Source organism: Thalassophryne amazonica, chromosome 3, assembly GCF_902500255.1.
Source record: "Thalassophryne amazonica chromosome 3, fThaAma1.1, whole genome shotgun sequence".
In the NCBI taxonomy this organism is placed as follows: domain Eukaryota; kingdom Metazoa; phylum Chordata; class Actinopteri; order Batrachoidiformes; family Batrachoididae; genus Thalassophryne; species Thalassophryne amazonica.
The window spans coordinates 84,763,104-84,788,219 of NC_047105.1; the positions used below are offsets into that span (position 1 = coordinate 84,763,104).

At 42.4% G+C, this 25,116-nt stretch overlaps 1 protein-coding gene across 1 annotated transcript in view; it reads right to left on the reverse strand.

Moving 5' to 3' along the window:
• Window positions 1–24,763, reverse strand: part of LOC117507191 (histone deacetylase 7-like) — a 230,076-nt gene extending 205,313 nt beyond the window's left edge. The window contains 1 exon segment of the mRNA XM_034167004.1: window positions 24,490–24,763. Within this exon segment, the coding sequence (XP_034022895.1) occupies window positions 24,490–24,508 (19 nt within the window). The 5' untranslated portion in view covers window positions 24,509–24,763.
• Between the last annotated feature and the right edge of the window lie 353 nt (window positions 24,764–25,116).

Here is a 25,116-nt window from a genome sequence, read left to right on the forward strand (position 1 = left end):
GAGCTCTCTCTGTGTTTCTCTGCTCCAGGTGCATTTCTCAGCCTGATCCAGAGGATGTCAGTGCTTTGACCCACAACAACAAAATTAACTTATTTTAAAAGTTGAAAGAGTCAGAGCACCTCATTCATTCATGCAAGCGTTTATCACAGGCATCAGTTGACGCTTCAGCATTCTGCACACAATGAAAATAAATTCCATGATCCACCAAGACAAAAATAAAAATATATTAAACTGATTCTGTGAAGGCTCTCAGTTGTCCAGGTGGTTTCCATAGTAGAGAAGCTTGAATCTTCGACTGGACTGGGTTGCTTGATGCGAGGACGTTTCGCTTCAAATTGCAGAAGCTTCCTCAGCTAAAATTCTTGCTCTGGTAGTCTGACTTCTGTCTTGACCCTTGTAGAGAAGAACAAACAGAAGCCACAAAAGCTGGAGTTTTAAACCTAACCATACCCCTCCTACCGAGAGGCAGACTGCTATTGGATCCTTCAGCTGGAGGCAGATGAAACTATGGCGTCATTTGATCTGACATCGTTGTTCACCTGCATCCCCACCGCTGAGGCCATCTCAGCTGTGAGGCAGAGACTGCTGGAGGATGCATCTCTACTTGAAAGGACCAAACTCACACCAGTCCACATCTGCCAACTCTTGGAGATCTGTCTTAACACCACGTATTTCCTGTTTAGGGGCAATTACTACAGGCAGATCCATGGTTGTGTGATGGGGTCTCTGGTATCCCCCATTGTGGCCAATCTGTACATGGAGCTAGTGGAGAAGAGAGCCTTGACATCATTCATGGGCATCTCTCCCAGTCACTGGTTCAGATATGTCGATGACACATGGGTTAAAATGAAGCAACAGGAAGTTGAGGACTTTACAGAGCACATCAACTCGTTGGACTCCAATATCAAGTTCACACGTGAGGATGCCAGAAACAACCATTTAGCCTTCTTGGACTGTGATGTTATGATTGGAGATAACAGGCAGCTCCAGACAGGGGTTTACAGAAAACCCACTCACACTGACCAATATCTGCTCTTTGGCTCAAACCACCCCCTTGAACACAAGCTCGGGGTGATCAGGATTCTTCAACACAGAGCCCTACAGGTGCCCACAACTACAGAGGGAAGGGCTAAAGAACAACAACTTGTCCAGAAAGCCCTCACAATATGTGGGTACCCACGATCGTCCCTGGATAAAGTGCAGAAGTCCCAGAAAACAAAGAGACCAGACAGACAGGAGACGGAGACAAGAAGAAGAGGAGTGTCTCTCCCTTATTTAGCAGGAGTAGGGGAAAACTACAGAGGATCTTCAGACAGTACAAAATCCCAGTTTACTTTAAAACTGTTAACACCTTGAGACAGAAATTAGTTCACCTTAAGGACAGGATCCCTAGTTACAAACAGAGCAATGTAGTGTATTCTATCAGATGTCAGGAAAACTGTAACGAACACTACATAGGTGAGACTAAGCAGCCGTTACACAAAAGGCTATACCAGCACCACAGAGAGGGCGCCAGTGGACCTCAGTCTGCAGTTCATCTCCACCTTAAAGACACTAACCACACGTTTTAGGACAAGGAAGTTAAAATCTTAGCCAGAGAGAAGAAATGGTTTGAGAGAGGGGTGAAGGAGGCAGTGTATGTATGTGTATGTATGGGGAGGGGGTCTGAGACACGCTTTGTCCCCTGTTTACAATGGGGTACTCAGGTCAAAGCAGGTTCAGTCTTTTGTTCATTTTAATGAGTCATTCATGTCATCAGGAGACGCGTCAGGAGAGCCGTCAGGTGAGCCATCAGGAGAGGTGTCAGTCCCATCGTTAGGAGGGACTGCGACCCTGTCATTAGGAGGGTGCTAACTTGAGCACAATAGGTGCTAATTAAAGAGTTGTTTAGTCACTAGCCAATAGCAGTCTACCTCTCGGTAGGAGGGGTCTGATTAGGTTTAAAACTCCAGCTTTTGTGGCTTCTGTTTGTTCTTCTCTACAAGGGTCTAGACCAGGAGTGGGCAACTTGTTCCAGAAAGGGCCAAGAGGGTGTTTTCTTTGCAGCCACTGACTCCACCCGGTGATTTCACTGATTAACTGATTCCATCTGCTCAAAGTGATATTAATCAGTGAAATTACCTGGTGGAGTCAGTGGCTGCAAAGAAAACCTGCACCCTCTTGGCCCTTTCTGGAACAAGTTGCCCACCCCTGGTCTAGACAGAAGTCAGACTACCAGAGCAAGAATTTTAGCTGAGGAAGCTTCTGCGATTTGAAGCAAAACGTCCTCGCGTAAAGCAACCCAGTCCAGTCGAAGATTCAAGCTTCTCTACTATATATTAAACTGAATTTTTAAAACAGTTAAATTACACTGTGTGTACTCCGTGTGGAGAGGTCGAGGTCACGCGACAGCGTACATGCATGTCGACATCTAATGCTCCACCTACCAATAAAAAGGTACTGCTGGCAGTGGAAATGTGAGACCAGCCAGACTTAACCATTCTGAGCTGTACCATACCGTGCTGTACCGACCCAGACTGCTTGGTTCAGAACAAAGCAAAAGTGATGACCCAGACCAAGTTTTGCTGCTGACTGCTTGAGGTTTTCTTCCAAATTTTCACATATCCTTCTTTCTTCATGACTCCTTCCACCTTGAGGAGATTCCCAGTTCCAGACATACTGAAGTATCCCTACAACATAACACTCTCAGCACCGTGTTTAACGTGGGGACGGTGTTCTTTGGGTTATACACCTCACCCTTCTTTCTCCAAACATAAACAACATCTCTCTGGCCAAATAGCTCTAGTTTTATCTCATCTGACCAAAGGACATGCTTCCAGTATGCATAATCTTTTTCCAGTTGCCCTTAGCAGACTTCAGTCTGTTTTAAAGGTGTGTCTTCTGCATAAGTGAAGTTTTTCTTGGTCTGCAGCCCTGTCCAGGGCTCCAGTGATTGTCTTCTTTGAGACTACGATTCCTGACTTGGCTCAATCATTCACTAGTGTCTTGGCAGTTGTTCTGGGGTCTTTAGACACATCTAACACAAGTTTTCTTTCCAGAGTCTTTGGAATCTTTCGCCTCCTACTTTTGCCAGACTTGTTCTGCACTGTGTGGCTCTCTTTGAATTTCTTGATGATACTTCTCACTCCAGTTCTCGACACTTGGAAACACTGTGATAACTTTGCATATCTTTCTCCTGCTTTGTGAGCATCAACAATTGTTTTCCTCAAGTCTGAACTGGTTTCTTTTTTTTTGGCATGATGTTGTCTCAAGTGACAGCTCAAACACTTGTTGAAGTTTTTATACTGTGTGTACAGTGGAAGATAACCCTCAGTTTTAACTTGATGTTACAAGCTTTAAGCATTAAAAAGTTAAAGCACATCATTGCACAACAGTGGTTTGTACTGTGGTTCAACAAAAAGGTCAGTTCTTAAGAAGAAAATGTTAAATTTCATAGGGAGACTAATAATCATGATCTCATCTGTATCTGAGATAATATGGCTTGTTGTGCTTTTAACTGGATGAACAGAACATCTAAGAAGGTTGCGCTCCTACATCAATCAATCAATCAATTTTTTTATATAGCGCCAAATCACAACAAACAGTTGCCCCAAGGCGCTTTATATTGTAAGGCAAGGCCATACAATAATTATGTAAAACCCCAACGGTCAAAACGACCCCCTGTGAGCAAGCACTTGGCTACAGTGGGAAGGAAAAACTCCCTTTTAACAGGAAGAAACCTCCAGCAGAACCAGGCTCAGGGAGGGGCAGTCTTCTGCTGGGACTGGTTGGGGCTGAGGGAGAGAACCAGGAAAAAGACATGCTGTGGAGGGGAGCAGAGATCGATCACTAATGATTAAATGCAGAGTGGTGCATACAGAGCAAAAAGAGAAAGAAACAGTGCATCATGGGAACCCCCCAGCAGTCTACGTCTATAGCAGCATAACTAAGGGATGGTTCAGGGTCACCTGATCCAGCCCTAACTATAAGCTTTAGCAAAAAGGAAAGTTTTAAGCCTAATCTTAAAAGTAGAGAGGGTGTCTGTCTCCCTGATCTGAATTGGGAGCTGGTTCCACAGGAGAGGAGCCTGAAAGCTGAAGGCTCTGCCTCCCATTCTACTCTTACAAACCCTAGGAACTACAAGTAAGTCTGCAGTCTGAGAGCGAAGCGCTCTATTGGGGTGATATGGTACTACGAGGTCCCTAAGATAAGATGGGACCTGATTATTCAAAACCTTATAAGTAAGAAGAAGAATTTTAAATTCTATTCTAGAATTAACAGGAAGCCAATGAAGAGAGGCCAATATGGGTGAGATATGCTCTCTCCTTCTAGTCCCCGTCAGTACTCTAGCTGCAGCATTTTGAATTAACTGAAGGCTTTTTAGGGAACTTTTAGGACAACCTGATAATAATGAATTACAATAGTCCAGCCTAGAGGAAATAAATGCATGAATTAGTTTTTCAGCATCACTCTGAGACAAGACCTTTCTGATTTTAGAGATATTGCGTAAATGCAAAAAAGCAGTCCTACATATTTGTTTAATATGCGCTTTGAATGACATATCCTGATCAAAAATGACTCCAAGATTTCTCACAGTATTACTAGAGGTCAGGGTAATGCCATCCAGAGTAAGGATCTGGTTAGACACCATGTTTCTAAGATTTGTGGGGCTAAGTACAATAACTTCAGTTTTATCTGAGTTTAAAAGCAGGAAATTAGAGGTCATCCATGTCTTTATGTCTGTAAGACAATCCTGCAGTTTAGCTAATTGGTGTGTGTCCTCTGGCTTCATGGATAGATAAAGCTGGGTATCATCTGCATAACAATGAAAATTTAAGCAATACTGTCTAATAATACTGCCTAAGGGAAGCATGTATAAAGTGAATAAAATTGGTCCTAGCACAGAACCTTGTGGAACTCCATAATTAACTTTAGTCTGTGAAGAAGATTCCCCATTTACATGAACAAATTGTAATCTATTAGACAAATATGATTCAAACCACCGCAGCGCAGTGCCTTTAATACCTATGGCATGCTCTAATCTCTGTAATAAAATTTTATGGTCAACAGTATCAAAAGCAGCACTGAGGTCTAACAGAACAAGCACAGAGATGAGTCCACTGTCCGAGGCCATAAGAAGATCATTTGTAACCTTCACTAATGCTGTTTCTGTACTATGATGAATTCTAAAACCTGACTGAAACTCTTCAAATAGACCATTCCTCTGCAGATGATCAGTTAGCTGTTTTACAACTACCCTTTCAAGAATTTTTGAGAGAAAAGGAAGGTTGGAGATTGGCCTATAATTAGCTAAGATAGCTGGGTCAAGTGATGGCTTTTTAAGTAATGGTTTAATTACTGCCACCTTAAAAGCCTGTGGTACATAGCCAACTAACAAAGATAGATTGATCATATTTAAGATCGAAGCATTAAATAATGGTAGGGCTTCCTTGAGCAGCCTGGTAGGAATGGGGTCTAATAAACATGTTGATGGTTTGGATGAAGTAACTAAAGAAAATAACTCAGACAGAACAATCGGAGAGAAAGAGTCTAACCAAATACCGGCATCACTGAAAGCAGCCAAAGATAACGATACGTCTTTGGGATGGTTATGAGTAATTTTTTCTCTAATAGTTAAAATTTTGTTAGCAAAGAAAGTCATGAAGTCATTACTAGTTAAAGTTAATGGAATACTCAGCTCAATAGAGCTCTGACTCTTTGTCAGCCTGGCTACAGTGCTGAAAAGAAACCTGGGGTTGTTCTTATTTTCTTCAATTAGTGATGAGTAGAAAGATGTCCTAGCTTTACGGAGGGCTTTTTTATAGAGCAACAGACTCTTTTTCCAGGCTAAGTGAAGATCTTCTAAATTAGTGAGACGCCATTTCCTCTCCAACTTACGGGTTATCTGCTTTAAGCTACGAGTTTGTGAGTTATACCACGGAGTCAGACACTTCTGATTTAAAGCTCTCTTTTTCAGAGGAGCTACAGCATCCAAAGCTGTCTTCAATGAGGATGTAAAACTATTGACAAGATACTCTATCTCACTTACAGAGTTTAGGTAGCTACTCTGCACTGTGTTGGTATATGGCATTAGAGAACATAAAGAAGGAATCATATCCTTAAACCTAGTTACAGCGCTTTCTGAAAGACTTCTAGTGTAATGAAACTTATTCCCCACTGCTGGGTAGTCCATCAGAGTAAATGTAAATGTTATTAAGAAATGATCAGACAGAAGGGAGTTTTCAGGGAATACTGTTAAGTCTTCTATTTCCATACCATAAGTCAGAACAAGATCTTAGATATGATTAAAGTGGTGGGTGGACTCATTTACTTTTTGAGCAAAGCCAATAGAGTCTAATAATAGATTAAATGCAGTGTTGAGGCTGTCATTCTCAGCATCTTGTGTGGATGTTAAAATCGCCCACTATAATTATCTTATCTGAGCTAAGCACTAAGTCAGACAAAAGGTCTGAAAATTCACAGAGAAACTCACAGTAACGACCAGGTGGACGATAGATAATAACAAATAAAACTGGTTTTTGGGACTTCCAATTTGGATGGACAAGACTAAGAGACAAGCTTTCAAATGAATTAAAGCTCTGTCTGGGTTTTTGATTAATTAATAAGCTGGAATGGAAGATTGCTGCTAATCCTCCGCCCCGGCCCGTGCTACGAGCATTCTCACAGTTAGTGTGACTCGGGGGTGTTGACTCATTTAAACTAACATATTCATCCTGCTGTAATCAGGTTTCTGTTAGGCAGAATAAATCAATATGTTGATCAATTATTATATCATTTACCAACAGGGACTTAGAAGAGAGAGACCTAATGTTTAATAGACCACATTTAACTGTTTTAGTCTGTGGTGCAGTTGAAGGTGCTATATTATTTTTTCTTTTTGAATTTTTATGCTTAAATAGATTTTTGCTGGTTATTGGTAGTCTGGGAGCAGGCACCGTCTCTACGGGGATGGGGTAATGAGGGGATGGCAGGGGGAGAGAAGCTGCAGAGAGTTGTGTAAGACTACAACTCTGCTTCCTGGTCCCAACCCTGGATAGTCACGGTTTGGAGGATTTAAGAAAATTGGCCAGATTTCTAGAAATGAGAGCTGCTCCATCCAAAGTGGGATGGATGCCGTCTCTCCTAACAAGACCAGGTTTTCCCCAGAAGCTTTGCCAATTATCTATGAAGCCCACCTCATTTTTTGGACACCACTCAGACAGCCAGCAATTCCAGGAGAACATGCGGCTAAACATGTCACTCCCGGTCCGATTGGGGAGGGGCCCAGAGAAAACTACAGAGTCCGACATTGTTTTTGCAAAGTTACACACCGATTTAATGTTAATTTTAGTGACCTCCGATTGGCGTAACCGGGTGTCATTACTGCTGACGTGAATTACAATCTTACCAAATTTACGCTTAGCCTTAGCCAGCAGTTTCAAATTTCCTTCAATGTCGCCTGCTCTGGCCCCCGGAAGACAATTGACTATGGTTGCTGGTGTCGCTAACTTCACATTTCTCACAACAGAGTCGCCAATAACCAGAGTTTGATCCTCGGCGGGTGTGTCGTCGAGTGGGGAAAAACGGTTAGAGATGTGAACGGGTTGGCGATGTACACGGGGCTTCTGTTTAGGGCTACGCTTCCTCCTCACAGTCACCCAGTCAGCCTGCTTTCCCGGCTGCTCAGGATCTGCCAGGGGGGAACTAACGGCGGCTAAGCTACCTTGGTCCGCACCGACTACAGGGGCCTGGCTAGCTGTAGAATTTTCCACGGTGCGGAGCCGAGTCTCCAATTCGCCCAGCCTGGCCTCCAAAGCTACGAATAAGCTACACTTATTACAAGTACCGTTACTGCTAAAGGAGGCCGAGGAATAACTAAACATTTCACACCCAGAGCAGAAAAGTGCGGGAGAGACAGGAGAAGCCGCCATGCTAAATCGGCTAAGAGCTAGTAGCTACGCTAAGCTAGCGGATTCCTAAAAACACGCAAAGTGAATAATGTGTAAATAATTTAGAGGTGATTCAGCAGAAGGAATGCTTTAGTTAAGGCACATAAAGATTACACTGGGAAACAAATCGTAATCTAGATAACTAGATCAATCTAACTGCGCAGATTAAACAGCTGACAGATACAGAAAAACACCGCTGTGCTCCGGAACAGGAAGTGATACAATACCGCAGTGAGAGCCAACCACCAGTAGAGGCAAGCAAGAGGAGAGGCTTTTTGTGCAGAGGCATGTTTAATGAGTCAAATTTGAATATTATTTAATTATATGTTAGGGCTGTTAGTACTAATTAGTAGGTATTCATGGGTGACTTCAGCAAACGCAGTAGTGCCACGGTTATAGAGGCACTATACAGGCCATAGATTTTAACTTCTGCATGCGCGCCACCTGTCATAATAACAACCTATGCTGAAGCGTGTGTCAATTCATCATCTGAATTCAACTGATGTAGCCTGTTAGCTTTTGCTGTCTTGATAACTTCAAGTTCAGTGGGCACATTCAAACTTCATTCATGCTGCCCAAGTCACATCTGTCTTGCGTCTCGCTCCACCACTTTTCCCATTTATAGATTGGCCGGGTTTTGGACAGAGTCGGGCACTGCCAAGCTTCAAGCCTGCTCTTCAGAAAACCTGTTTGACGTTGCAGAGGGTTTCCCCATTATATATACAGTCAGGGATGCCGGTAACACATTACTTAGTAACGCGTTAGTCTAATCTGACCTCTTTTTTCAGTAACGAGTAATCTAATGAGTTAATCTTCCCAAATCAGTAATCAGATCAAAGTTACTTCTCCAAGTCACTGTGCGTTCCTATTATTTTTGTATTGTGGGTCGATTGCAGCATTAAAACTGGCTTGTGGGCAGGGGGAGGTCGGGGTTCAGCTGAACTGCCCACTTCACCCACTTTCAGCAAGCTTTTCATCTGCTGTTTTGTGCAGCAGCGAGTTGAAGAAACAGTTGTTGCATCTCAAAGCGCAGTGGCAACAGCATACCTGCATTGAGCTTTACAAAGTTTTTTACACTTTTTTCCCCTTAAAACTGTGTGTCGGTCTGTGTGTCCTCGCTAAAAACAGCTGATCCGCAATGTGTTAACCACAAATACTAACGCTTTTATCAACCCAAATGCAACTAAAGTCTCTTCCTGAGGATGACATGATGTAAAAATGCTGATAAAACTTTGTTACCTGTCAATCTTGTCGTGCTATGCATTAGCCATTCTTCGTGCTCAGAAACCAGGGGCAAATGCAGATGGAAAGGGAGGGTGGGTGGGGGTGACACCCAACAACACCCCTAGATTAAAGGTCCACTTTTGAAGACAATTTTTCATACTCTTTCTACTAAAAATACTACTTAATAATAATAATAATAAAATTCAACAACTAAAATGTTTGCAAAGAATGTAAATGTTAGAAGAATGTTAGAAAGAATTTAATAGTTACATTGATAAACATTGTAGGATAGAAATTGTAAGCTTTACCATTACAGTGCCATCAACAGTTAAATATGAGGTCAAGAAAGATGTGTATTTAAAAAAAAGTATTTCTGTTCATTGAAGTCAAGAAAGGGTGACTATAAAGTGAGTATTGTCGGCAGCTGCTGAAAGTAACTAATAAAGTAACAAGTAATCTAACCTTGTTACTTTTAAAAGTGAGTAATTAGTTAAGTAACTAAGTTACTTTTTCAAGGAGTAATCAGTAATTGGATTAGCTATTCAAAGTAACTGTGGCGACACTGTATACAGTCTATGATTTTAACCTCTGCCCATATTCCAACCTTTAAGCCAAGTTAAGAAAAATATTGTGGATGCAAGATGAACTTTGTAAAATGCAAACTTACAGGTAATTAGTCTTCTGACATTGACATATATATACAGACTTTATGCCACAAACCAACTTATCACACAAATGGATTCCCCCCCCCCCCCCCCCCCCCCAAAAAAGAGTCATATTACAACATCTGGATGTACATGCTTATCTGAAGAAAAAAAAAACATTCTTGGCTCCACCCTTTTATGCAGATTTGCACAAAAAATTATTTTATCTACAAAACAGTGCAAATAACAGTAGAGTGTTTTGGTACAAGTCATGTCCACGAAGGCATTATGGGCCTCATTAGCATAAATACACATCAATGTCAAGTTCCTACTTCAGTTGTTTACAGCGATCACTTAACTTCAAGTTGGCAGCTTTTCCATTCATAAAAGTCAGATCAGATTTAATGCCAGGTTTTGGATTAATTTACATTAACTGCTGGTTTACTGTCAAGCAGATTTACAGTTATATCCCTCCACAACTTGGAAAATATGATGGAGCTTTCGTTAATACAAAAGTTGTCTTGACAGCTGAAAACCTGATGAGATTTTTGTCAGAGAGAGAGAGAGAGAGAGAGAGAGAGAGAGAGAGAGAGAGAGAAACCTTCTTAAAATTATTGACATGTTTGTGATCTGGTCTTGAACTAAAACACGTTATAAACATGACTGTTTTACTGAGACGCAGGCTGAGCCGGTGACCCTGAGACAGAGAGAGTTCCGTCCCTGAGGGCCACTTCCAGCTGACTGAGCCCTCTTAGCCCCGCTGACCTTTGACCTTTGGAAGCTAAACAGACCCAGAGTTTGATGATTTATCACAATAAGAGAAATACACACTGTCAATATCATTATTTATACGCTGTGACCACCCAGACTGATTTCCCTGTTTGCACAGCACATTTATTTGTGCTTCTCCAATTAAATTAACAGGTTTAAAGTAATGTGCTCTCAAACACATGACACAAGGAGCGCGACTTCTGCAAACAACAGAACATAAGAGCCTTTCAAAAAAATGGCCCAGAGTATACATGAGTGAAAGTTTTACTTTCACATCACAGAGTTTGATGCACATTAAAATATTACTTTATTATCACCAAATCTCATGAGTTTCAATGAAAGACTTTTTTTTTATATAAAAGTCAGTGGCAGTAGCATAAGTTTTTTTTTATGGGTGGGGTTACATGAGGATGTGATTGTTTAGTGGAGGAGCCTAATGTGCTGATAGTAAATGTGCAAATATACATTTTAAAGTAAATTTACAGGGGCATCTATATACAGTTGTGCTTACATACCCTGGCAGAATTTTTGCTTTTTTGGCCATTTTTAAGAGCACATGAATGACAACACAAAAACTTTTTTTTCACTCATGGTTAGTGGTTGGGTGAAGCCATTTATTGTCAAACAACTGTGTTTCCTCTTTTTAAATCAAAATGACAAGAGAACTATCCAAATGACCCAGATCAAAAGTTTACATACCCCTGTTCTTAATACTGTGTATTGCTCCCTTTAGCATCAATGACAGCTTGGAGTCTTTTGTGGTAGTTTTGGACGTGGCTCTCTGATGGTAAAGTTGCCACTGAATATGTTTCGGACTTTATTTACATCAGTTACAAAGAAATACAAACAATATGGCACTTTATGGTAAATCTGCATGGAGTAGACAGTTCTTAAAAACTGAGTGACTGTGCAAGAAGTAGAAGAGTGAGGAAAGTCACCAAGACACCCAGACAACCCAGAAGTTATAGGCTTACGTGGCTGTGATTGGAGAAATTATGCACTTTGAAAAGTGCATAAAAAGCAGAAACACAGTTGTTTGACAATAAATGGCTTCACTCAACCACTAACCATGAGTGAAAAAAAGTTTTTGTGTTGTCATTCATATTCTCTTAAAAATAGTCAAAAATGCCAAAATTCTGCCAGAGTATGTAAACTTTTGAGCACAACTGTACCTGTCTGGTTATTCACACATACGGTTCATATATGGAATTAACAACAGTTATTATTGTTTAAAAACTATAGTAACAATCACTCTTCTGACAGGATGCAAGTGAAAATGTGAAAAATTTGGAAAACGTAGAGGCAGAATAATAGAAAAGAATATGATGTGATCAGTGTTGCCACAGTTACTTTAAAAAGTTACTTTATACAGTTACTTCATTAGCAGTTGCGGACAACTTACCGGCAACTGCTGAATGTAACTAAACAAGTAACTCGTAATCTAATTTGGTTATTTTTAAGATTGAGTAATCAGAAGAATAACTATTAGTTACTTTGCTGATGAGTTAGTTTGCTGATTACGCAATCTTAAGAGTAACTAAGTGAGAATACTAGTTACCTTATTAGTTACATTCAGCAGCCACTGACAAGTTGTCTGCAGTTGGCAACATTGTACAGGATAGGCCAGGATGCTCTATAGGCTGCGCTATTCTCCCTCAAATTTCCTGCCATTTTCACCTTTGTCATTGTCACCTGGTTCTGGTTTGTGGATGCGTAGATGGTTGCGAAGAGAAGAATCCATGTCTAATCATGGCAAAATACCAAAGCAAAACAAATGCTGTTGTCCTTTTGACTGCTCCCGTATGTTCAGGGCTGCCACGGCGGACACAGCCAGCTCCACATTGGTATTTGGCACAAGTTTTATGCCGGATGCCCTTCCTCATGTGACTTCAATTTTACCTGGAGAAACACATATACCCCCTGGTGTTCCTAAGAGGTCCCCCAACCAAGGACTAACCTGGCCCCACACTGCTGTGCTGCATTTACACATAACGACGACAAGTCATGAATGCCATGAAGTATAATTCTTGGTGGCCGATCACGATCACGAATGATTCGGGGCAGAGGTGTCAGGTGTCCTCAGGAACTGTCACGACCTGTTACCACGCATTACGATTAATGGCACATGTCACTGGTGAATTATTATGAACCATTATGCACGGTCAAGAATAACAGTGCATCGTTACGTTTTGTCGCTAATCTGTCAGGAATGTTGTGAATTTGGCGAACTGTCTCCATACCCCCCCCCCCCCCCCCGGTCATCCTACCGTCAGCTGCTCAACCATTCACATTGTTCCACATTGCTCCTCAGCATCCAAATGAATCCACAGCAGAAGAAGAACTTTGTGATTGCATGCTTAGTTGGGCTCTGTGCCATGGATTTGCGCAGAAAGGAGGAGGAGGAGATGGAGAGATCCAGACTGGAAAAAGCTCAGACTCGTTCTCCTGGACATCAGGTACAACAGCAGGTGGAACACCTGAAGGAGCATCCTGAGGAGCATCAGCAGGAAGTGCGGAATGACACTTGGCCGATTTGGCGTCATTGTCCTTCTTCGGCATACTGTATCAATGAAACTTAATGCGGGGCAGCAGGGTTTAATTGTGCACACGTGAGAGAAAACAGCGATTCGTAGTGACACGCAGTGAAATGTGACACCGCATGACAATTTGTTTCAAGACTTGACAGTTTCCATGTCAATTCATTAACAACGTGTGACAGTATGGGCTCCAAGAACCATTACAGGAACCACTATGAACACTGTCACGCTCTATTAAGGATCACCATTAATCAAGATGTATCAACATGCTCAGTGGCGAACTCCACAACATGAGGCAAAATGAGGGTGGTGCGTGACATTCATGAAAGACTTTTTGACAGCCCAAAACATGCTCCACAGACATCACTCACCGGCATGGACTGTTCCAAATTTTGAGTCCACAGTAAAACAGGAAATGTCAAATGTTGAACACTTCCTGGCATGTGTCGAGCTAGAGCAGAGACTATGGTTGCACTGGACTTCCCAGAAATCTGACTGGACAAAAATGATTGACATGTCATGGCACCACATGTCTGGTTGAAAAGAGCTGGATTTTGAAATCAGTGACACATATTGACTGCTAGGCCCCTCCAGTACAGTAGCTGGTGCTGTGTACCACAAAAAGTTCTAATTCACCTTAGTAGAAGAAGAATATGTTCAACTCATGGACTCCAAATGGCACCAAAGTTATATTGGTTAGTAAATGACGTATTTTATGCCAGAAATCAGGTCCAGTTCGTTAAAAGCGGCATTTCTCCTTTATAATGTGAAGATGCTCAGACTGAAAGAAATACAGGTAATTTACTCCTCCTCTGTTCTGTATAAAACCTGTGTAGCCTCTTAATTTTGCTCTCTGAAAGACTTATTTTTTAATAACAGTGAACAACGGACATTGATTAACCCGTTTATGCCCAGATTTTTTTATAAGTGGAAAAAGTTGCATTAGTACCTTTGAGATTTTTTGTTGTGAGTAGAAAATGACAGTGATACACTTCGGCAACAATTGTTGCCAGTGGGGCAAAATGGGTTAAATTCTGGGCTCATGTGCCATACCAGCAGGGGGCGGTAAATATTAAAAGCCAAGTGTCAGTTCCCAAACGCTTATTAAGTGTTAAGGTGATGTAACACAGTGGTAAACATACTACTATTCCAACTTTTTTGAAATGTGTTGCAGGCATCCATTTCAAATCAATAAAGATTATCAGTTTGAAGATTAAATATCTTGTCTTTGTGATGTATTCAACTGAATATAAGTTGAAGAGGATTTGCAAATCATTGTATTCTGTTTTTATTTACATTTCACACACCATCCCAACTTCACTGGAACTGGGGTTGTAATATTCCAAACCAAACCACACAGAGTCCCCCCCTCCACCTCCACTACCCTCACTGCACACTCTGAATCAAAATCACACTCAGAAGAATAAATTAGAAGTTCACAATTATGTCCAAATCAGATGCATTGAATTTCACTCTGATAAAGCACAAAGGCTGGGTGAGCCTTCAGAAGGATCCCACAGAAACACACACTATATCAAACTGTGTGTGTGTGTGTGTGTGTGTGTGTGTGTGTGTGTGTGTGTGTGTGTGTGTGTGTGTGTGTGTGTGTGTGTGTGTGTGTGTGTGTGTGTGGGAAATGAGATAGAATCCTGTATTTTTAACAAGAGGCCATAATGCATAGCTTCAAGACATCTGTAATATGATGTGTCATATTTCCAGTGGTGCATGCAGAAAGTGTACACAGTGTGTGCAGGTCGGAATGAAAAGCTACACTAGGTGAGAAGAGATAACACAGATGCATAGTGTGTGAGGACGTTTCTGTGAAGGCTCTCAGTTGTCCAGGTGGTTTCCATAGTAGAGAAGCTTGAATCTTCGACTGGACTGGGTTGCTTGACGCGAGGACGTTTCGATTCAAGCGAAACGTCCTCGCAGTCCAGTCGAAGATTCAAGCTTCTCTACTATGGTGTGTGAGGACCAGAATATACTGGTATGCAACAAATGCTCCATACAGCCTATATGCAAACCTCCATGATACTTTAGCTACAGAAATGGAGTGTTCACTAAGGTCAATGAAATCAGTCAGCCTCAAAACACAAACTTGCCACAACCACTTGTTTTATATTTTAATATTTTCCTATAATTTTAACTATTAAAGTAACTGCACAACCAAATCCACATTCAAGCAGAAATGATTAATTTTAAGATGCCATAAAGAAACAAATGAGTTTCCCCTCAGAGCAAGGGACAAAGCCATAAATTGATAGATTGTCTGTCAGCCCTTAACCCATACTGAAACACTAGCAGAGGAAATAAACACTATTTATTTAAGAATAAGGTTAGGTGGATTGGAAGCTTTAAATTGTCCGTAGGCGTGCGTCCGGATGTGAATGTGTTTGTTTGTCGATATGTGACCCTGCAAATCACTGGTGTCTTGTCCAGGGTGTACCCCGCCTCACGCCCTATGACTGATGGGATAGGCTCCAGGTGCCCCTGTGACCCTTAACTGGAGTAAGCGGGTATAGACGGCTTTATGGTGTCAAATCTTGTGCGTAATCACGTTCTCGCTGGGGAGGCCGAGATTTCGTTGTCAGTGTAAACAAGCGTTTGTGGGTGGTGGAGTGGACAAGCAACAAGCAACTTGTTTGCAACATAGCGTCGTTATGGAGGTGAGTTCAACCAAAATATGTACAACCCCTGGCAAAAATGATGGGATCACCGACCTCGGAGGATGTTCATTCAGTTGTTTAATTTTGTAGAAAAAAAAGCAGATCACAGACATGACACAAAACTAAAGTCATTTCAAATGGCCACTTTCTGGCTTTAGAAACACTATAAGAAATCAGGAAAAAAATTGTGGCAGTCAGTAACGGTTACTTTTTTAGACCAAGCAGAGGGAAAAAAATATGGACTCACTCAATTCTGAGGAATAAATTATGGAATCACCCTGTAAATTTTCATCCCCAAAACTAACACCTGCATCAAATCAGATCTGCTCGTTAGTCTGCATCTAAAAAGGAGTGATCACAGCTTGGAGAGCTGTTGCACCAAGTGGACTGACATGAATCATGGCTCCAACACGAGAGATGTCAACTGAAACAAAGGAGAGGATTATCAAGCTCTTAAAAGAGGGTAAATCATCACGCAATTCTGCAAAAGATGCTGGTTGTTCACAGTCAGCTGTGTCTAAACTCTGGACCAAATACAAACAACATGGGAAGGTTGTTAAAGGCAAACATACTGGTAGACCAAGGAAGACATCAAAGCGTCAAGACAGAAAACTTAAAGCAATATGTCTCAAAAATCGAAAATGCACAACAAAACAAATGAGGAACGAATGGGAGGAAAATGGAGTCAACGTCTGTGACCGAACTGTAAGAAACCGCCTAAAGGAAATGGGATTTACATACAGAAAAGCTAAACGAAAGCCATCATTAACACCTAAACAGAAAAAAACAAGGTTACAGTGGGCTAAGGATAAGCAATCGTGGACTGTGGATGACTGGATGAAAGTCATATTCAGTGATGAATCTCGAATCTGCATTGGGCAAGGTGATGATGCTGGAACTTTTGTTTGGTGCCGTTCCAATGAGATTTATAAAGATGACTGCCTGAAGAGAACATGTAAATTTCCACAGTCATTGATGACATGGAGCTGCATGTCAGGTAAAGGCACTGGGGAGATGGCTGTCATTACATCATCAATAAATGCACAAGTTTACGTTGATATTTTGGACACTTTTCTTATCCCATCAATTGAAAGGATGTGTGGGGATGATGAAATCATTTTTCAAGATGATAATGCATCTTGCCATAGAGCAAAAACTGTGAAAACATTCCTTGCAAAAAGACACATAGGGTCAATGTCATGGCCTGCAAATAGTCCGGATCTTTATCCAATTGAAAATCTTTGGTGGAAGTTGAAGAAAATGGTCCATGACAAGGCTCCAACCTGCAAAGCTGATCTGGCAACAGCAATCAGAGAAAGTTGGAGCCAGATTGATGAAGAGTACTGTTTGTCACTCATTAAGTCCATGCCTCAGAGACTGCAAGCTGTTATAAAAGCCAGAGGTGGTGCAACAAAATACTAGTGATGTGTTGGAGCGTTCTTTTGTTTTTCATGATTCCATAATTTTTTCCTCAGAATTGAGTGATTCCATATTTTTTTCCCTCTGCTTGGTCTAAAAAAGTAACCGTTACTGACTGCCACATTTTTTTTTTTTCCTGATTTCTTATAGTGTTTCTTAAAGCCAGAAAGTTGCCATTTGAAATGACTTTAGTTTTGTGTCATGTCTGTGATCTGCTTTTTTTTCTACAAAATTAAACAACTGAATGAACATCCTCCGAGGCCGGTGATTCCATAATTTTTGCCAGGGGTTATATTTAGGTGTTTAACTCAGATAATCATGAGTCTTTAATGAGAGTTTATTAAAAAAAATAAAAGTGTGTTGCTGTTAGGGTTGTGTGTCGGGAATCGGTTCTTTTCAGGTATCCTTAAGAAATGATTCGATCCATCGACATCAGTAGCCTTTTTGCTTAACGATTTCCTTATCGGTCCTTCAGAGTGGCTGTTGTTTTTGGGGGTGTTTGTCAGGAAAATGATCATTTCTCTACATTGATTACAGACCCTGCAGTGGGCAGAGGTGTAAAATTCCGGCTTCAGAAAGTAAAAGTCCAGCCATATATTTGTTCCATCTTTCCAATAAACCAGCTGATTGTAATTAGTTCAGCTCTTCAGGCAGGTGGATGAGCTCATTATTGAGATCACCTGTTTTAGGTGCACAGGTAGAAGCAACACATGGGAGGGTTTTTACTTTCTGAAGCCAGAGTTTTACATCTCTGGCAGTGGGTCTGTATAATCAACTGTTTCTGCAGTGCGGCTTTGCTTTGAACCTCGAACCAATGAAACAGTGCGTCGATCTTCGATCTGCTGCTTCACTGGTTCTTTGTTTTATTTCACTTTATCTTAATTTTTCCCCGCTAAAACCCTAAAGAGCATATGTCTGAATAATATTGACCTTTTTTATGTTAAAAGGGCTCACAGAGTCACATATTTTTGAACATTTTCAAAACCTTCACAGTGGGTTACAGTGGTATGCAATGCCTTTTATTACCACAGATTACTGACGATAGCATTCCCCAGTTGGGTATCCTTTTTTTTTTTTTTACCTATTATACTAAACAATCTGAATATGAAATAAATGAGAAAGTGTGGTTGTAAATGTAATTTCAGTGTCACTGATGACAGGTGAGGTCTGGTGAGGCTTGCACTTTATTGACCTAGCTGCTAAAAATGTTAATGTTAGATCCATCCATAAAGCAACTTTGTTTTACTTCTGTAATATACCATAGACCTGTCTGCCACCTGCTGAACACCGCCACCTGTTGCACATGTCTGGGCTTATTGTGAGGAATAATCTTCACCACATGCATGATAGAAATTAGGATCAACAATATCATAACAAACTGATATTTAAGAAAGTTAAAGAGAGAGAGAGAGAGAGAGAGAGAGAGAGAGAGAGAGAGAGAGAGAGAGAGAGAGAGAGAGAGAGAGAGAGACACTTGTTTAAAGAAAATTTGACTTACTTTTTGTCTAAACAGAAAAATAATATTGTCAATGATTTTTTTTACATAAGAAAAAAATGTCTTATTTGGAAAAATGTATCTCACTTTTTTAATTTTTTCCAGCTAATATCAAGCTGTATTTAACCACTAACAAGGAAAGACAATGGATTTCAAATCATCCAAGCAAAGGAACAACATTGTTTTCCTTATTTTAAGACAGAGGCTAATCTTAAAATAATAATTCTGTCTAGCTTTAAGACATATTTTGATTTTTCAGTGCCTAGACATTTTGCTACATTTCAGAATTCTAACCAAATTGTTCTTACCCCATTGGCAGATTTGTTTTTTTTTTTACTTAATACAAGACAGTTTGGCTAGATTTCAGATTATTTGGCTTATTTTGATAGGGACAGGACAGTTTTTACAGTGAAGGGTGGGTGACGTCACATGTACTTTCAAATAAAGCTGTTTGCCAGTTTCTTTCATTTCCAAACTGCTTATTTCATGGCTGCTCTGGCAAAAACAGTCATGTTTTTTGCATTGATCTGGTGCATGAAATTTAACATAATTTTGACCAGTTTGAGTATCCAGGTGATAGATAGGTACATGGTGTCTTAAATAAGACAAAAAAACTTGCATTTGTGTTGATCTGGTACATCAAAGTTAAAGATACTTACAAAATGATTTGAGTTATTGTATTCAAACGGGAGTTGACGGACTCACATTGCACTGTACAGAGTGCGTGCCTATACTTTGGCCGAAGTCCTGGAATTGAGGGCACTGTAAGACTGGATCCATCAGAGAGTGTGCACAGTAAAATCACCAGTGTTAACACTGACAGTGAACATATGGTCCCACTCTGGTCAGAGTAAGACGATATGTACACTGGCAGTGTTAATTTAACATGTAACAATTTATCATGAATTTCAGTTGCCCTATAGTAACCCCACCAGAAAGTTTAGATTTGTGATTGTTTTAAGCCTGAGGTCCCCACGCAGTAAAATCACCAGTGTAAAACTAACACTGCCAGTGTTAAATTAACACTGCCAGTGTACATATCATTGTTGTGTGTTGGGGGGGGGGGGGGGGTGTGGCTGGACATTTTGGTGTTCTTTTCTTTTCTTTGCTCTCCAGGTGGTATGCAAACTGATTTATTGTCTGTGGAGAAGGTGCTGGCAGAGGAGTCCTTCACCCTCATCAACTCCCGATCCTTTTGGGCGCTGGAGAGCGTGCCATCCTTCACTCCGCCAGACTGACGCCGCTTTTGTTCGTACACTTTGTTATGCACCAAAGGGTGGAAAAATAAATTGTTTTGTTATTGGAACCGCTTTCTGGTTATTTTAGCGCTGGGTTCCGTCAGACGCAGGTCCGCTCCTCAACCCGCGTCGACACATAACAGTAGTTCCCGGCCATTCCATAATGGACCCAGCGGCAGAGGCGGTTCCATTCGCCGAAAGAGTTCAAGAACACTTGGAGAAAATATGGGAGCAATTACAGCATCTCGCAAACCAAATTAAACAAACAGACGCCCGTGTTACGGAGCTTGCAGCGTAAGCCGTTCCGCTTCCTGCTGCTCCAGCTGCGGCACCATCGATACCGGTGCAGATAACTCCGTCACCCTGAGATTCGGCGTCCGAACCGATTATTTGTCATCCGGAGCCTTATGCGTGAGACGTTGAAGCCTGTGCTTCATTTTTGATGCAATGTTCTCTGGTTTTTGCTCAGCGACCGGCTTCCTTCTCTTCTGATGGTAGCCGTGTTTCATATGTGACAAATTTGCTCCGAGGTGACGCCTTAGCTTGGGTCACAGCGTTGTGGAGTAATAACTCGCCATTGTTAGGATCCTTTAAGGATTTCTCCCGGGAGTTCCGACTGGTTTTTGACCATCCGGTGAAAACGAATACCGTTGCCCAACGGTTGCTGAATCTCAGGCAGGGGAGGCAGACTGCGGCGGAGTATTCCGTGGATTTCTGAATTTTTCCTGCTCAGTCCGGTTGGAATGCCGCAGCATTAAGCGGAGTGTTTGTGGTTGGTTTAAATGATCCAGTAAAAGACGAGCTAATAGTCCGTGACGAGCCAAATGATTTAGATGAGCTAATATCGTTGGTGATTCGTCTAGATGATCAGATGAAGGAGCGTGGACGCGAGAGAGGGCGGCCATCAGAATGGGTTTTTTCGTCTCAGGGTTTTCCCCGACACAGATCTGGGCTGCCTCTTCTTCGCCCCACTGAGAGTCCTCCGACGGGACCTCTGGCTCCTCTTGCAGATGAGCCCATGCAGCTCGGACGAGCTGAAGCCGCTATATTGCCCCGTCATAGAAGCGTCAAGAAAAATAGTGGTGACGTCTCTCCAGGTGTTCTGGGACAGGCGAAATAATACACAAAAAAAAAAAAATAAAAAAATTGTTTGGGCTGATGTTTTTTTTTCTGAAAGGGGTTATAAATTGTTTGGGGATTTAGGGGCATATCTGGTGGAGTGAACGACAGGCGGTTCGAAGCCCGTCCTGGACTCAGTTAATCGTTGGTTTTTATTATTTGTATTTAGGTATTTTCTGTTTGGGTCTGGGGTCGTTTTGTTTTGTTGTTTTTTATTTCCCTACTTCCCTAACCCCAACCTCACTCGCCCCAAGACTGTTCGTCCTGTGGGTTGTGGGGTGGTGCAGGTTGGTCACGCTGAGTGTTCTCAGAAGACCTCTGCACCTGGGGGGGGTTGTTAGGGGCGTTTTTTCTGGTTTGGTTAGGGCCCGGTTCCACTCTGGGGTATGGTCGAGTTGGGGCACCGGACGTATTTCCGGTTTTCCGCTGCGCCTTGGGGTTGGGGCCGGGTTAGTTTCTCCTGTTCCCTTCCCTGGCTTGATGTTTTGTGCCGTTCGCCAAAATGAGCCGCCGAAAGACTCTGGGAGGGGTCTGGGGTCTTTCGGGGTGCTGGGGAAGGTAACAGGGTTTATCGGTTGTTTTATTTGCCCCCGGGGTTGTTTAATGTAGTCCTCCGGGGGTTGGATTTTTGTTTTCTTTTGTTTCCTTCCAGGTTCCACCTCCAGGGTTGATGGGACGGTCCTCTGGGGGGGAATTGGCTTGTGGGGCCGACTAGCCAAGTGTGGCCGGGTCTGGGGTTCCTGGGTTGTGGGGAGGGTGCCTCCTGGGGTTTGATGGTACATTCCTCTGGGGGGCGCCATTGCTCCATGTGTACCTGGGGACCTCTGTGGGATTCCGGCTTTGGCTATTCCTCCTGGAACCGGCGGTGAAGGCCTTCTGGGGGGGTGTTGGGCTCTGCAAGTCATTCTGGGGGGGTTGTTTGTTATTTTTCTTTCATGCATTTATGTTTGTATTGTGTTTGTGGGGCTGTGTTGGGTTTTTGCATTTGGGAGTTTTTCTTTTCTTCCCGGGGTTGGATGGGACGGTCCCCTGGGGAGGTGTTTGGGTGGGTTTTATGTTTTTTTCTTGTATGTTGGGTTGTACTAGGGACTGTTTTGGGGTTTTTGTTGATGCCAGCCGGCCTTCCAGCTGCGGTGCCCTGTCCTGCTGTCTGTGGTGGACCTTGGGAGCGTTACGCTGTCTGCTTCCTGACGTGGACCCCGGAGGGAGGTGCTGTTCTCGGACCTGGTCTGTTCGGTCGCTGGGAGGCTTCCCGTTAAAGGGGGGGTACTGTTGTGTGTTGGGGGGGTGTGGCTGGACATTTTGGTGTTCTTTTCTTTTCTTTGCTCTCCAGGTGGTATGCAAACTGATTTATTGTCTGTGGAGAAGGTGCTGGCAGAGGAGTCCTTCACCCTCATCAACATGATGTGCAGCACCTGTGGATGGTGCTCACATGCAACCTTGAAGACTTTCAGCTGAAGCAGATAATGAGATGGCGTTCTGCATTTAAGTCATGTGTGATTCAAGCAGAATTGCCGGGAACTCGACCTTGTGATGTTCGTTTGTGAGACGCTGAGGACCGCGCCTGGGTTTGACACATCATGCCTGTGAAGGAGGAAGGGTGAGGGACACATGCTGTCAGCACACATCAGAGGTGATTAATTGTTTGACTAATTGTTAATAGTAACTTGGTATTTTGTTACGCAGTATATTTGAACTTTGATGAGAATTGTGCAGCTCGCTTCTCACTGCTGTGGCATGCGGACTGATGATCCTCCACCTGTTGTGAGAAGCTGCTCATTTACATAAAGCTTAAATACAGACCTGAATGTGTTGCTGATAGTGTGTGCCTTTTGAAGGATATTAGTTGTAGCTGCTGACTTACCTCACCTTTTCTATCCTTCGCAGAGAGTCGGTTTGTCGTGTCCACCTGGGGGGTGTTTGGCGGTGAACGTGGGTCCAGAAGCGCCGGGCTTCGATCCTTTTGGGCGCTGGAGAGCGTGCCATCCTTCACTCCGCCAGACTGACGCCGCTTTTGTTCGTACACTTTGTTATGCACCAAAGGGTGGAAAAATAAATTGTTTTGTTATTGGAACCGCTTTCTGGTTATTTTAGCGCTGGGTTCCGTCAGACGCAGGTCCGCTCCTCAACCCGCGTCGACACATAACAATCATCTTACTCTGACCAGAGTCAGACCATATGTAGACGATATGTACACTGGCAGTGTTAATTTAACACTGGCAGTGTTAGTTTTACACTGGTGATTTTACTGTGTAGGGACCTCAGGCTTAAAACATGATTGTGAATCACAAATCTAAACTTTCTGGTGGGGTTACGATAGGGCAATTGAAATTCATGATGGACTGTAGTGCCCCCCCCTCCACACACACACACACTCACGTATCGCCTATGATAAAAGTTAGACAAAAGTTTGAACATGTGCCGTGTGTTTAAGGGAGGTATGCATTCTTTAAGCATCAGTTCCCAGAGCTCAAATCAGAAAGAACTTCTTTCAAGCAAGAGTTGTGTTGATCACCTGAGGTGTCATTACACACTATTATTTTCCAAAATTACACAGAAGAAACAGATGAAAAGCTCAACAACACAAGCAGACAAGGTACTAAAAATAAAACTCCTTGGAAAGTTGAAAGTTTTGGGTGAATGAGAGCAAAGAATGGGCCCCAGTTTTAATCTATACACGTGCACAGAGAAGATTTAAAAGCAGGAGGCAGGGAGTGAAACGCTCAACATGCTCTGCTGCATAGTTGCCTACATTTTAATGTGCTTTCTAAGAACGTTTTGTTTGCACGTGATGTTGCTATGACCACTCCGATTCAAATTTTGTGTATTCTGCAAACAGCGAAATGATGTGCAGGATTGGACAATAAGACTTTAAAAGATGACCACAGAAATTCCTGTCAGTGAAGATGTTTTTGCTTCTTGCTTGAAGGTGGTGACAGATTATGTTGTAACAGCCCTGATTTCAGTCTCTGTGCCTCAAACAAGCTGTTTGCTGAAGCACGGCTCTCTTTCTCTGCTCGCCTCTGTTGTTTTGTGCCTTCACAATCTTTGGACACAAAAACCTTTCGTGGACAGACAGGCTCTCCGGGGTGGGTGGGTCTGTTTCCAATTTTCTCCCCTTTCCCAGTCCGGAGATACAACACTTCCAGAACCAAACAAATAAAAGCAATGATAATAAAGAACTGTTTTTCAAATAGCACAAATAACACTTTCAGTACATACAGGGAACGTTGCTGCTCTGAATCCACGCGGACCTGCAGCCAACCAAGGCATCAGCACAGAGATGGAACTCAGAAGAACCAAACAAACAATGGGACCGAGGCTCTTGATAACTCTAGTAAACTCTGTCCAAAGAACCCACACCCTGTCCTCAGAGCCAAGCACATCAACGTGCTACAGCAGCTAGACGTTATTTTGCAGACAGCACTGCAAAAATGCAAAATCCTACCAGATTTAGGTGCTGACATCCAGAAAGCGGTGCCTGGGGTCAGTGTCGGCGGGAGGGGAGCAGCCTGCAGGGTTCAGGAGGACATAGATCCTGCTGTGACAGCCGAGGAGTCCGGCTAATACCACAGGCTCCCTCTGAAATATCAGTGTCCTGCTCTTCCTCTCATGAGAGCTCAGTCTCTCTCTCTCTCTCTCTCTCGGTCTCTCTCTCTCTCTCTCTTTTTAAGAGAAGACACAGTTGCTCTGCCTGACCGGCCCTCTGTAACTTTGTGCTGCCCCTGCACCAGAAGCTGCAAAGAGGGAGGACGAGGGGCTCTCTCTCTCTCTCTCTTAATCTGCGTGCGTGTGTGTGTGTCTGTGTGCTTTGGAAAGAGAAAAAAAGAACAACAGTTTGTCACTGTTTGTGTCTGATTTTCAATTGCAGGAAGTGTTGTTTTAGAATGTACACAGAATACAAACAAAGAAAACTGCAGCAGGTATCATAAAGTATTCATAGATTATATAATAATAATAATAATAATAATAACAACAACAATAATAATAATAATCATAATGGCAGCACGGTGGCTTAGTGGTTAGCTAAGGTCCTGGGTTCAATTCCCACCTGTGGCCTTTCTGTGTGGAGTTT